Here is a 13,507-nt window from a genome sequence, read left to right on the forward strand (position 1 = left end):
AGAAAGTTGTGAAATGGACCCTACAATTAGTTACACTCCTGGGTCCTTCTTGAGGTGATCTAATTGGCAAGCTCAGGAAAAATCCCGTTCTCTATTATCAACAGAGAGACCTGTGTTGGTTGGTCATACAATAAAAAGAGGTGCAACATCCTAGGTTTGAATCCCGCTTTGCTGCTTCCCGACAATGTTTCCCTTATGTCATTTCTTCTCACAGCTTGGGAAAGTTCCTCTTTTGGGGGGCTAGGGGTTGTGGAATTCCTTAGGCCAGCGTGCCCGTTTCTCAGACGGGCTGAGGGGTGGTGATCTGAGCTTGTAGTCCCCAAAAGTAGCTTTTACAGGTTCTTTTCTTTGGTTGAGAGGGAGACGTTTATTGGTTGGCATTAAGGAGGATTTCCGGATATTTCTCTTGGAATGCAGCCCCCACTGCCAAAAGTTAACATCTTTCATGCTTCTCTAAATGAAAACAGGCAAACCCCTTTTCTGTTAAAAAGATAATTTATTAAAAAGCAGTGAATTGGGTCCCCGCATTTCCCTCTTGTTCGACCCTTCTGCCTTTCCCTTTCTACTGCCTTATCCTCCCTCCATGCTAATGTCTCGATACACCTTTTCCCCCTACATATTAGCATGTTCAACTCTATGCATTACATTTGGGGGGCATGATCCAAGTGGCAAAGCCACATTTAACCACTCTGAGATGAGGAAGCCTGATGTGATCAGGAGCCTTCACCACTGCCAGATTACTGAATCTCCCATCCTGGGGCTGCGCATAACGATGTGCAGTCTATTCCAACTTATAGTCACCCTTTCCAGAGTTTTCAAGGCTCCATAAGTGGCAGGGCCGGCATCAGCCAGCCACACATAGTCCGGGGTGGCCTTGGCTGACTCCTCTCCCAGGAAGCACCGCGGGGGACTTGAACTTGCAGCCGCACGCTCGGCAGCCAGGCGTTCCAATGCACTGCCTGATACCAGCTCAAACACTGAGATAGAGCCAGCCTGCATTCTACCAACTTCTCTTTTCTATAAGGAAGGAACCTCAGCCTTTCACCGAAGGAGAGAGACCATGTGGGGTAACTGCAGAATATTTTCTATTCAAAAATGGGTGCTCAGCCATTGTTTTATTTATTTCCTCTTCCCGGTAAATATCAGAAAGGTCCTAAAGGTAACTTGAAACATTATCTGTACCTGGGAAAAACAAAATCTGAATGCCTGCAGTTTCCTGGTACAGATCCTGATTTTCCTCTTTCTTTCTCCTATATTTACTTTTGTATTTTGGGGTCAGAAGTTTGCTTTTCTTTCCTGGGGACCAAAACCTCTGAGGTCAACCCCGTGGCCCTTCAAGATCAGGCAGTCTAAAGGCTACAGATCCTAACTGGCAGGCAAAGAAAACAGGTCCCCCCCCCCCCCGTTTTCACTTCTTCTGTTTTGCAGGCTTTGCCCAGGGCTGGCCCCTCCGAGGAAGTCGTGGTGTCTCCTTTCAAGATTTATTAGGGTTAGGGAGAACGGCCTGCCCAGGAGATGTTGCTGGCTGGGGAGACACTCCCTTGAGATAAACAGCCAGCCCTGTTTCCTCTCACGACCCGCTTGCCAACTCTGAAATCCAGGCACCTGGCCTCCTCGCTAGGATGGCCGAGTCGTGACACACACACACATCAGGAGGGTCTGATGATGAGGAAGCCCTCCCCCCCCTTTGTTTTCCTCCAACAAACTTAGAAAAAGTCACGAAACTGCTTATTCAGCCAATAGGAGTCCAGAGGAATGGTGGGTATGTATATGGGGGCTAAGGCAGATGGCAGTTGCTGTTCTATCTGGCAAGGGGGGAGAGTGACCAGCAGCCCTTTCGGAAAGCGAAGGAGCAAAATCCCTCTGGATAAAGAGAGGTGCATGTTTGCCTTTTCTGGTTTCACAGGCTGAGCGGAGGGTCTGTGGAACGGTGTGCTGTCCAAGACCCCCCCCCTTCCCCAGCATCTCTTGGACAGCTGCTACAGGATGCAACATCACAAAGAGGTGAGTAGCAGCCAAGTGGGTGGATGTGCGGGGGTGTTAGAGTTTAGAAAAGCTGCAGTTCCGAGCACCACGCCTGGAATGCTTCTTCCAACAGCATCCTGGGAGCGGCTGTTCCCCGAAAATCACTTCTTCCAACCTGTGGTTTAGATGGGTTGCCAGATCAGGTTGATGCCCATGGGTAAGCGAGAAGCCCTCGATCAGTGCACCGAGGAGTGATTAAGCACATCCTCTGTAGGTTCCAGGTTCAAAGCGCCAATAGTCTGATTCTCTTAACGTTTTGATTTTTTTTTTCTAAGTTTACGTTAATTTCACATAGGTCCACAGTTTTAAATTGTGCAATGCTCTGAGAGGAAGAAAGAAAACTGCAAGACATGATAATAATAGCATAATAACCATGTGCTCTCAAGTCAGTTCTGGGGTATGGTGATCCTTTTCAGGATTTTCCAGGTAGAGATACTCAGAAATGGCTTACCCTCCCCTTCTTCTGGGGTCACTTTTGAGACTGTGCAGCTTGTCCAAGGCCACACAGGCTGGATTTTCTCCCTGGAGGCACAGCGGGGAATTGAACTCCCAGCCTATGGCTCTGAAATCAAATAGCTAACCCTTAAGCTCTCCAGCCATCATTCAAGACCTGATAGCTGCAGGAAAAGAGCAGAACCATAGCATTGCAGTGTTGGAAAGGCACTGCAAAGGTCATTTAGTCTAACCCTCCATTCAGTGTTGGAATCTTGCAGCACAGAACCACAGGACAGGGATCAAGTATTCTTCCAAATCTCCACCTCTGTCCAAAATACAGAGCCACTTAGTGGACTTGACAGACTTGTTGCATTCTTGCAGAGTAAGCTCATGTTGCAGGATAAGATCGTGGACTGAAGCTTGCTACTCCGGCCTGAGGAGTCCTTGACCTTCCAGAAGGTTTAGACTTCACCTCCCGGGCTGGCTTGGGTTTTTGGGAGCTGAAGTCCAAACTGCCTGCAGATGCAAAGATTGGGACCCACCGCTTTTGATCCCGTGCTGGCTGCTCTTGGAGCAGGGAGTGAATTCCCCGGGAACATCTCTTTTCACCCTTAGGTTATGTACATGGATTCTTGGCAGAAGTGTTTGATGGAGCCGTCCCTGCAAATGGTACCTGCTGGAGCAGAGACAGATATACCAGGTAAGGAGTTCTCTTTAAATACTTTTCTGAATGGGGTGTGGGTGGGAGGACACAATCCTGTGCCTTTAGGCTACCTTTTAGCAGTTTAGACAGAGTTTCATTTTGCAAACCCATTTGATCTGTTTTTAATCAAACCTTGGCTGTTTTTTTTTTTTTTTTTTTTTTTGCTTTGTTTTGGTCGTTGGTTTTAGTTTTGCACGTCTGTCATTGGAATTGCAACATTTCTTTTGGCTTTTCAAAAGAAAAGGAAATACAATGTTGAATGTTATCTTTCGCATGAACTGTATTCCTGATGCTGCTTTTCAAGGGTCTTTAGCATCTCTGGGGAGAACGCTAAGTTAGTAATACTTAGCAAATTAAACCAAGTGCGCAGAATATGCTGAGTAAATCAAATGGGTAAATGAAGCAAATAGAATTAACAGTAAAACAGAACAAACGTGAGGCAATCCTGATGATGATGACTTGCCCCAATTAGTGCAAGTCAGAATTCTATCTTACAATTTTGGCATCCAGGCAAAATACCCTAGACCGGAATGAGAAAAAAGAACGGTCAGAGATGGTTGTGAATAGAACACGTGTCACAGGAAATGAAACACTTCCCAAAATATTTACAGGCAGGTACACATAGGTATACATGCTTCTTGTGTACACTCCCATTGCCTAGCTGGCCTGTTAGAAGGGTGGTTTAGGGAGCAGAAGGTGGCCGGTTTGAGAGGCCACGAGGAAGGGAATTCTAGTTCATGTGGACAGCCTCTGCAGACAGCAGAGACCTCTTTTTTTAAAATACTTGTTCTCCTCCATGTGTTTTGGGTGAGAAAATCAGAGATACAGGAGGGGTGGGACTTTAGTGTGCTTCCTAAATGCATGGTGAATGTGCCCAAATATACATGCCAGTCTAGGGCTTTGCTGTTGAATGTGTTCAAGAAAAATGATTTCGGGGTAGGAAGGGACCCCAGTACAGGCTTCTTAGACACACAGGTCTGCTGGCAGGCATCTTTTCTGCAGAGAAAAAACAGCAAGAAGTATTTGGGTGAGAGAAAGAGGAAGGAAGGGAAGCCCATGAATACCAGTCTAGTACACCAATCCCAAAAAGGCAAGAGGGATGTGCCATATGCGTCCTCTCTTCCAACACTGTCTCCAGTTAAAGGGGATTGGGTAACAGGTGATAGGAAGGGCATCTGCCCTAGAAATGGCTTTTCGAAGCAGATCAACTTTTCCCAACCTAATGTCCTGTTGGCTGAAGTTGGTGGGAGGTGCATCTGATATGTCTAAAGACCACAAGGTCAGGGAAGGCTGGAGTTGGTGACACCAGGAGGAATGGCCGGTGTTGGTGAGAGGGGAGGGCAGGAGACACAACAGTCAACTGTGGTTCTTTTCGTCCATCTTTTCTTCACATATGTGTTGACTTACAGTACAGAATTATTCAGCAGTCAATGCAGTGAGGCTACTCTAGCTGAGATTAGCTGTAGGAGGTTGGCCTGCAAAATTAACCATTGGCTTCTTTTCCAAGCTGCCTCAAATCTTTCCCCTAAGGCAGCTGCCACATCTTTCCAACCTGTTGCTGTGCCTGAATGCGCCTTGTGTGTGGAAGTGCATCCACATCACTGCAAAAGGAAGGGAATAGGAATCACCCTTCTGCACAGGAGGGCGTATGATGCCCGGAACAGAATTTGGAGAAGCTATTTTGTCTGCAATTCCTGGAATGCCTCTCATCCAAATGGCCAGTGGCTGGGGCTGGCCACGAGACCCTGAGAATTATAGTCCAAAAATCAGGTTCTCTTCTAAGCTGAGTTCACTGCTGATGCAGAACGAAGAGGCTCCTGTCGTTGGAGACCTGCTAAGCGTGGCAGGTAGAGACTGGGGCAAAAAGAGGGATCCATGCCTTACAGAGAGAGGGGCACTTTCACACCGGGACAGGCAGGCAGCTGTTTGCCTACGCACAGGAGGAAGCGTGGCATTGAGGAGTGGGCTAGCTGGGAGCAAGAGGGGCATTGACCTATTTATCACACCATCCCTGGTGGGTAGCAAGAACTGGTAGGCTAACCTGGCATACGGCATGTTCTTGGTGTTGCTTTGTCCTTCTCTTGACCTCTCAAGTGGGCTTTCAGGACGACCTGAAAGCCTGATGGATCCATGGAGTGAATCTACCCACAAGGCACCCCTCTAGCCCAGGCTGCTGTCAAAATACTGGTTTCCAAATGAAAGCATGACTCGAGGGCCTTCCTTTCTGTTCTCCCCTTTGCCAAGACTACATAGAAGACAGCAGGAACACGATCCACCAGGAAGACTTCAGCGCTGCCGACTGGTGGTTGCTTCCAGAAAACGAGACGGATCAGCAACTGACGGGCTGGACAGACCGGAGTTACCTGGCTGAGCTTGAAGGGCTTGAGAAGGACATGCCCTTCCCTCCTGCAATGGGCTTCAAAGGTAAAAGACAGGTCTCGTTGGCAACAGTGGGGTGGGATGACGGGATCATTCTGTCAAATGGAGACAAAGGGGAAGGAGATGCACGGCTGTCCCCATTAGTTCTGGTGCAAGCCCGATTCTGCCAGGATCCTTTCTCTGGAAGGAGGGAAGCTGCCTATTCCATCAGTCCTACTGGGAGAGTGGATTCCTCATGCCCCTCCTCTCCCCAAATGGTTTCTCAGGCAGATATTACAGTGGAAACAGTAGAACTGCTAGGTAGCTCAGTGGCTTAGGTCTCTGGCTGAGGAGCCAGAGGTTGGGAGTTCGATTCCCCCGCTGGGGAATCCTTGACAGGGGCTGGACTTGATGATCTATAGGATCCCCTTTGAGCTCTACAGTTCTAAGATAATAATGATGAAGACTGAATACTAAAAAGCGGTGCCAGAATTTGCTTTCCCTCCCCCTTTGCAACTTTTACCCTCACCCATTTTATTTTCATCTGTGTGATTTATTTTCCTAGTAAAACCAGAATTCATAGGATTCTAATTGCGAAACCTTCCGTTAGCAGACATATCACTTCATTCTCTCTCCACACACACACACCTCAGCCCGTCTTCCGTGTTAATTCTGGTCACTGCTATTATTCCCACAACATGTGGGAGAGAAATGGATTTCTACCCCTACCCCCAAGCGATAGTATATTGTTGTGGGTGCTTCCTAGCTGTAATCTGAAGTATTTGAGGGCATCACGGCCTTGGATTGGAGTGAAGAACCATTGGCTTTAAAAAAGACCTGCTCTCAGGGGAAATTCCGGTGTGGGTTTATACATACAGTTCAATACAGATGCCTGCATTCTAGGGCTCACCTTCGAGATATGACTTTGGGAACTGTCACGACAAGGGCCTCTGCTTTAAAATTTACTTTCCTATCAATTGTGTATTTTTATATTGTCAGGTTGTGAGTAGATTGTCAGGTTGTGAGGCAGGGACTGGCTTGTTTTCTTACATCCCAGCTGCAAATCACTTTGGGGCTGAAACATACAATTAAAAAAAAGGAAGAAAAGGAATAAAAGTCTGAATTGTTAATCCAAACTAGAGTAGCCCCATTGAATCATACTCAATAGGAACCCCATGGATCCAGTGGGTTGGTTCTAGTAGATACAACAATCGGATTGGGGGCTCTTCCATCCCAACTGCAAATGGATTTACCTAGGTTCCCCAAATATTCTACAACTCCCAGAAATCCTGGCCAGTGGAGCTAGTGGTGAAGGCTTCTGGGAGTTTTAGTCCAAGAACATCTGGGGAACCCAAAGTGGGAGCCATTGACCTAGAACAATCCTTGATGAAATGATATGCCTGATCTTTAAATTTATTTATATATATAACTTTCTTTTATTTTAGGCTTCTCTGAAAACACCAGTACTATAGTGGAATTGACACAGGCCTCTGGCTGCCTGGATTATGAGGAACAATACAACAGGGGTAAGTTTGACTGTTGTGTTAAAGAAAAGAAAGGTTGAGCGGGACAAGGGAATCTTTGTCCCTATGCATGTTTTCGATTACTACAATCCTTGATGTTGGTTTCGGAAGTTGAAGTGCAACACATCTGGACTTTCAGGCGCCCCATCTCTGCCTTAGAAGATTCACTGTTCTTTTTAACAAATAGTTTTGGACATGTGAGATGAGATCAGATTGGTACAAACCACAACTCCCACCAGCTTTCGCCCAGCATGGTAAAGCAGTTGTGGGTGCCGAAGTCCAAAACAATGAAAGGGATGACGGTGACTTCCATTCCTTGAGTTTTAAAGATACACGAAGCACCCATCTTTGGGTCCTAAGTAGGTCTAGACTGGGTCAATGGCTGGATGAAGGACTGCTAGGGAAACCCCTGTAGGTCATCTTGGCTTTCATGACGGAATAAAAATGGGGTATAAATGTATCTCAACAAATCTACACATCAAACGTTTATTCTGTTTTAGTTGCTAATTTTGTATTTGCATTTGTTCAGTGAAATTATTATTATTATTTTTGCTTCTGCTACCTCCAGGTTCTAGCTTTGTCCTCCAGCAAGAGCATGTCCCCACGGGCATGGAGGCCTCTTGCTATCCTGCCCTTACGGTCCCTCCACCATCTTCTTCCCCTTTACACTTTTGGCCCCTTGAAGAACACCTCTCCCCCCTTCAGCCTCTCCTTAGAGGTCAACAAGAGAGCCAAGAGAACGGTAAGAACTTAGGAAAATAGCCTTCATCAAGTCTGGCTCCCCATTAGCAGTGGGCAGAAGATATGGTGGTTACTGAATGATCCTGGCCTTAGGGCAGCCTCCCCACGCCGGAGTTGACGGGAGCTGCAATCCAACACACCCAGAGGATAACAAGTTGCAAGAGGCTGCCCTAAAGTTCAAGGCTGTCTTATGTTTACCTTGTTTGTGGGGCTCGGCAGTAACAGGTGGGAGACAGGATAGTGGACTTGACAATCCTGTTCTGACTTTCCAAAGCAATTCTGGTTTGTGAGCACGGATGATGTACCATGCAAAGCGTAATAAGCCTGTTTCCACATTTTATGCACATTCATATTTTCGGATTGTCATTGAATGTGCAGTCGTGCCTCGCTTTACGATTGTCCCGCATTACGACGAAACCGCATTATGACGATCTTTTTGCGATTGCAATTGCAATCGCAAAATGATGGTCTGAATAGGGGTTTTTCACTTTGCGATGATTGGTTCCCTGCTTCGGGAACCGATTCTTCTCAAAACGAAGATTTTCGGACAGCTGATCGGTGGTTTCAAAATAGCCGCTGGGTAAATAAAATGGCTCCCTGTTGTTTTCTGGGACAGATTCCTCACTGCATAGGCACCAAAAATGGCCGCCTTATGGAGGATCTTCTCTGGATGGTCAGTTTCCAGCCCACTGGAACGCATTGAAGGGCTTTCAATGCGTTTCAATGGGCTTTTTATTTTTGCATTACGACGTTTTCGTTCTACAGCGATTTCGCTGGAATGAATTAACATCGTAATGTGAGGCACCACTGTGTTAGGGCTTCTGTCTTGTACCAGACCAAACTATCCAGCTCTCTAGCCCAGGACTGCTGACTCAAGATCAACAGTAGCCCTCCTGAGTCTCCAGCTGCTGCCTGAATGAATCTTTTTAATTGGAGATGCCAGAGGCTAGATCCTTGTCCATGAAGAAGTGTTTTAACCATTGTGCTTTGCTCCCCCAGTTGCTACTGCTGCTGATGATGATGATCAGAGAAGAGCCAATATGCTGATTCAGAGTCTTGAAAAACCTAGTCTGTTCAACCTCTCACAAACCTCTAAGACAGGAGCTGGTCAAATTGGGCTCACCAGATGTTAGACTGCAATTCCCAGCATACCCAACAATGTTCTGCATTGACTAGGATTGCTGGGAGTAGCAGTCCAACATCTGGAAAGCTACACCTGGCCTATTTTTATTTTAAGATTGTCTGATATTACACATCAGTTGTCAAGGGTACTTCCATAATCATGTTTGTGAACCATTGTTCTCTTCCTAGATCAAGTCTTTTTGAGAAGCACAACATCCTGTAAGTGGGGAAAACCTGAAGCAGCTGCCTTCAGTCAACCCAGCACGTCAGACGGTGACTCATGTCGCTGTGAAGTTCCTGTCAGCAGCCGGAGAAAACGGGAATTAAGGCACTGGTCGCGAGCCACCTCCACCAACATATCCCATAGGGATCGGACAGGTAATGCTGTTTAAGCGACTGAGGATGGACTGGGAGGGACACAAGGAATGTTTGAAGTGTTGATGGTAGCTTTCCAAACTGAACAAGTTGGAATCATATGTCGCTTTTAAAAAAATGAAATCAGTGGCACTTGAAGATGAACAAATTTATTTCACATGTGAAATTTTGTGGATCATGATTTGCTTCCTGAGAACCACAAAATCTCACACATGAAATAAAGGGGTGGGTTTTCAATGTGTCATAACTGAACTATCAGTACAATTTTTGTTGTTGTTATACATGCTGAAACTGACTCATATGAATCAACGTCTGGGACCAGATTCCTTCATTGTCTACTTCCAAATTCAGAGATAGCGAGCCATTAAATTCAGAGGACCGTCTCTCTGTCCTGTCACTAGCAGAAATTAAACAGGTAGATGGTAAAAGGCAGGGACTTCTTGGTGATTGTTCCTAAGTGGGAAAAAAAGCCACTCCCTTGCTTTGGCCTTCAAGCATCTCAATGGCAGCTTTGTTACAACAGGGGCGATAGGCCTATATTATTTTTACAGATATACCACTGAGTATATGATTGTATTGGTCACTGGGTTATGAAAACCAAATCTTTTTTAAAGAGGCAAGCTTTGTTACAACAGGCTTTTTGTATATGATCGTAAGAAACAGAAAAGCAGCCATTTAAAATACGTTAATCAGGTTTTGAAGGCGCAACTGGTTTTTGCTTCTACTTTTTATCATTAAAAAATATTATGAGTGGCTATGGATGATACCTAGAAACAGCAGTATATAAATAATACAAAGCTGAAGGGGGGGGGGGAGGGACACACACCACATCCTTCGTTTCAGCTTTGATGTGTTAGGGCTGTCTGGGGTTTCTTATCCGGGAGTGGCGCGTTCTGTGTATATTTTCAAAAGCTGCTGCGTTCTGGTTTGGCATTCTGATTGCTCCCAGATCTCAGCACCATTTAAATACTGCTTCCCCCCCCCCAAAAAAATCCCCGGATCTTCTCATTCCGGCTAGGTTCTGGACCCATCCAGCTGTGGCGTTTTCTGCTCGAACTGCTGCAGGACGGTTCATGCCAGGCCTTCATCCGCTGGACAGGGAATGACTGGGAATTTAAACTCTGTGACCCTCATGAGGTAAGGTCCCCATTCCCCTGCAGTTTTGATATTCCAAGGGCTGGACTTGGTCCCTGTTCATAGGGCTGGATTTCCTTTCGTGTGCCTAGAAGTTTAGTACTGTATTTTCGGCCAAATTACCTTGACCAGTACTTCCCACAATATTAACGTGTAGGTTGTAACACAAACGATCTGTTGGACTTTGTACTACTTTGGATTGTGCAATGCAGTTTTGTTGCTCAAAAAAACTGCCAACTTGCACTAAGAAATTGCATTTTAGGGCAAATTGGTGTATAAATGCATCCCTTTGAGGATACATTTATACACCAATTTGCCCTAAAATGCAATATTGTGGGAAATATTGGTCAAGGTAGTTCTGCTTTACCTCTGAATACATTTGGGATCTTCTGCGTGCTCCAGTAAAGTTTGTGTACCTTGCAGTGGCCAATGGCAATTAATCAATGAAGTGGAGGGGCACAACTGTTGTGCAATCTGTCATATGATCTGGCATGTAACTGCCCCCCCCCCCGGTTCTTTGTCCATTAGATGCAATTAGACTGATCTCTCCATTCCTATATATCTGTGAATAGAAGGTGTTGGGAAACAGTACTGAAATCCTGTTGTTCGTAGCTATGCCAGTGGAAAGCTCTCACATCACCCCTTCTCTCTGATGGGTTTTCTGACTCGCAAATCCATTTTGTTGTGTGGGAGGAAAAAATCTTCCATTAGATAAACGCCACCACCAACCAGATTATGTTATCAGAAGGTGCAGAATTTCAGCCATGAAAGACTTCTTCCTACTGTTCTGTAGCTCCCACTTGATGAAAAGGATTATTCACGAATCAACAAAAGCCATGAGAGAGAAGTGGGGTGTGTGTGTGTCTCATTCCACAAATCTCCCTCTGCTAGTGATGTCATCAACCTTCTGCAGACATAACTACATCAACAGGATTTCAACCATACCTTGCTGGTGATTTTCCCAGAAGAAAGGGCCACTGCGAGAATAACATGCTAATCTAGATAGACTTTTCTGACTCTGCAGTGCTCCTCTAAGAATATATACAATATAATACAATATGTGAAATAACCCAGAGCAGCAGGTGTTCAGTCTAACTTTTGTGAAAAACGATGGAAAAGTTGCTTTTTTTGAGACTACAACTCAAAATATTCCTGTCAACCTGGCCACTTTTCCAAGCTCTGCTCTGCAGCCATTTCTCATGACTTACAACAATGAAGAATTGCAAAGCACAACTGTGATCAATATTGGCTTTGCAACCGTGTTTATAATATTGGTCAAAGAGACAGACCTCCCCATTTAGGATCCAGAAAAATAGAATAAAAGGGGCCCTGATTACAGTTATAAGGGAGCACAGGTGCTGCCTGTAAAGACCTGCCTCTTTCTCCCCATCCTTCTCAACTCCTTCTAGGTGGCACGGCGCTGGGGCAAGAGAAAGAACAAGCCCCGCATGACCTACGAGAAACTGAGTCGAGGACTGCGCTATTACTATCACAAGAACATCATTCACAAGACCAGCGGTCAGCGGTATGTGTACCGCTTTGTCCGGGACATCCAGGGTGAATTGAGTGAGAAGCCACAAAGCTAGGGAACGTGAGCATCCATGCAAAAGGACATCCATGCAAAAGAAGAAATAAGTAGCTCTTCTGGGGGACTCCTTCTAGGTCCCTTTAGCTTTGATTAATAACAAAGCGGACAACTTGAATGACATGCAGAATGCTACCTGGTTCCAAGGGATCGTGCACGTCAAGGCACTGTTTGCAGACACATGCCAACTCCAGCAGGTCCTGTAGAGTGGCGATCTGCTGTTATCTTCCCACTTGTGTGCAAGGAAATAAAATTACACAACCCAGCAAGATTTGGTTATAAATAAAATACCTGGATATTTGAGTATCAATATATTTTGGTAAGTATAATTTCTAGGATTTATAGATGCAATTAGTTCTTTCTCCTGTTTGTTCTTCCCGTAGGCATTTCAAGAATGTAACTAGGGATGGGCATGGATCAGAAAAACTGTGATTCATTTTGATTCGTGATTTGTCTTGACGAATCAATTTTTTTAAACTTAGAAACCCTATAAAACGGCCCTACAACCACCTAGAGACACCAAAATTTCAGGGAAGCTTCCCCCGATACCTCTCTACAAGCCCTGCAAGTTTGATTAAGTTTGGTTTTCCGATGTCCAAGTTATACACCCACAAGGAGGCCCCCATCCCTAATTGTAAAACCTCTGGCAGGCGCTTGTAAAGGGTTCTGGGAATTTCTACCCAAAAGTAACTTCTTTAGCTCCTTCTTTCTTTCCTATGCAATAGGCTTTAAATACTTTTTTTAAAAAAACTGTATTTTTCACTCCTTTCATTAAAAATGATGAGCCGGCTTTCAAATTGTCATTGCTATTTTAAACTGTAATTTTACTGTATCAATCTAGATTAGAAACTGTTTCATAATACAATTTTTTTTAGATGCAGTGTGGTTGATGAATAATCCTGAACATAACTCATCTTAGGAAAACTGGTATTTTGAAAGGTGGCACATGAATTCCTAATAAAATAAAAAGCATTACGTGCATAAATAGGCTTAAAAATAAGCCACTCCCCCCCCAAGGTAAAATATTTAAGACTTGGTTGAACTACTCAGAACCCTTATCTTGTTCCCATACACACAGTATTCGGGCTGCATTCTTGAAAAAAGTATGCAACAGGTTAGTACGTTTTCACATACATTAATTTCAAGCCTAAACAAAGCTATGAGTAGGTTTGGAAACTTGCATATGATTGAAGACTGCAAGGGTGCTCTTAAAAATTGCACTTCTACAATGTTTCAGCTGGCAACCCTACATCCTAGAATGAGCTTTGCTCAACTCAGTAGTGTCATTATTTCTTCCTAGATACCAGATTATTTAAAACAGAAGTTTTGGATTATTTCTCCCTGCTTTAGTTGCTTAAAAAAAGAAGAAGAAGAAAGTCTTTTGTAAACTAGGTTTAGATGTCATGATACTGTAAGTAAGGGCACCCACAGGTAAGCAAGGGATTTTTGTGACTACATATTCCGTAATTCTCCATTCTGGGAGTGCCATCTACGGACATATAAATG

The 13,507-nt window shown here is 44.9% G+C and overlaps 1 protein-coding gene across 2 annotated transcripts; it reads left to right on the top strand.

Annotated features, from left to right (window-relative positions):
* The first annotated feature begins 1,473 nt into the window (after window positions 1-1,473).
* On the top strand, window positions 1,474-12,881 carry ETV2 (ETS variant transcription factor 2). 2 transcript variants are annotated; one of them, XM_020811897.3, is made up of 9 exons: window positions 1,474-1,758; window positions 1,907-2,004; window positions 3,076-3,160; window positions 5,408-5,587; window positions 6,967-7,047; window positions 7,613-7,786; window positions 9,097-9,285; window positions 10,301-10,419; window positions 11,826-12,881. In XM_020811897.3, the coding sequence occupies exons 2-9, from the start codon at window positions 1,987-1,989 to the stop codon at window positions 12,000-12,002; spliced, it is 1,023 nt and encodes a 340-aa protein (XP_020667556.3). In that variant the 5' UTR covers window positions 1,474-1,758; window positions 1,907-1,986; the 3' UTR covers window positions 12,003-12,881. The 2 variants fall into 2 exon arrangements, with proteins under 2 accessions (XP_020667556.3, XP_072835573.2); XM_072979472.2 differs by lacking the exons at window positions 1,474-1,758; window positions 1,907-2,004 and adding an exon at window positions 2,086-2,182.
* The last annotated feature ends 626 nt before the right edge of the window (window positions 12,882-13,507 follow it).

The sequence above is a fragment of the Pogona vitticeps genome, chromosome 9, assembly GCF_051106095.1.
Source record: "Pogona vitticeps strain Pit_001003342236 chromosome 9, PviZW2.1, whole genome shotgun sequence".
Taxonomy (NCBI): Eukaryota; Metazoa; Chordata; class Lepidosauria; order Squamata; family Agamidae; genus Pogona; species Pogona vitticeps.

What these genes read in the sequence shown, in the direction of transcription:
- ETV2 (XM_020811897.3), top strand. An exon ending in TCCTGCAATGGGCTTCAAAG is followed by an intron (nt 5,588 to 6,966) that starts GTAAAAGACAGG and finishes CTTTTATTTTAG; the next exon opens with GCTTCTCTGAAAACACCAGT. An exon ending in TGAGGAACAATACAACAGGG is followed by an intron (nt 7,048 to 7,612) that starts GTAAGTTTGACT and finishes TGCTACCTCCAG; the next exon opens with GTTCTAGCTTTGTCCTCCAG.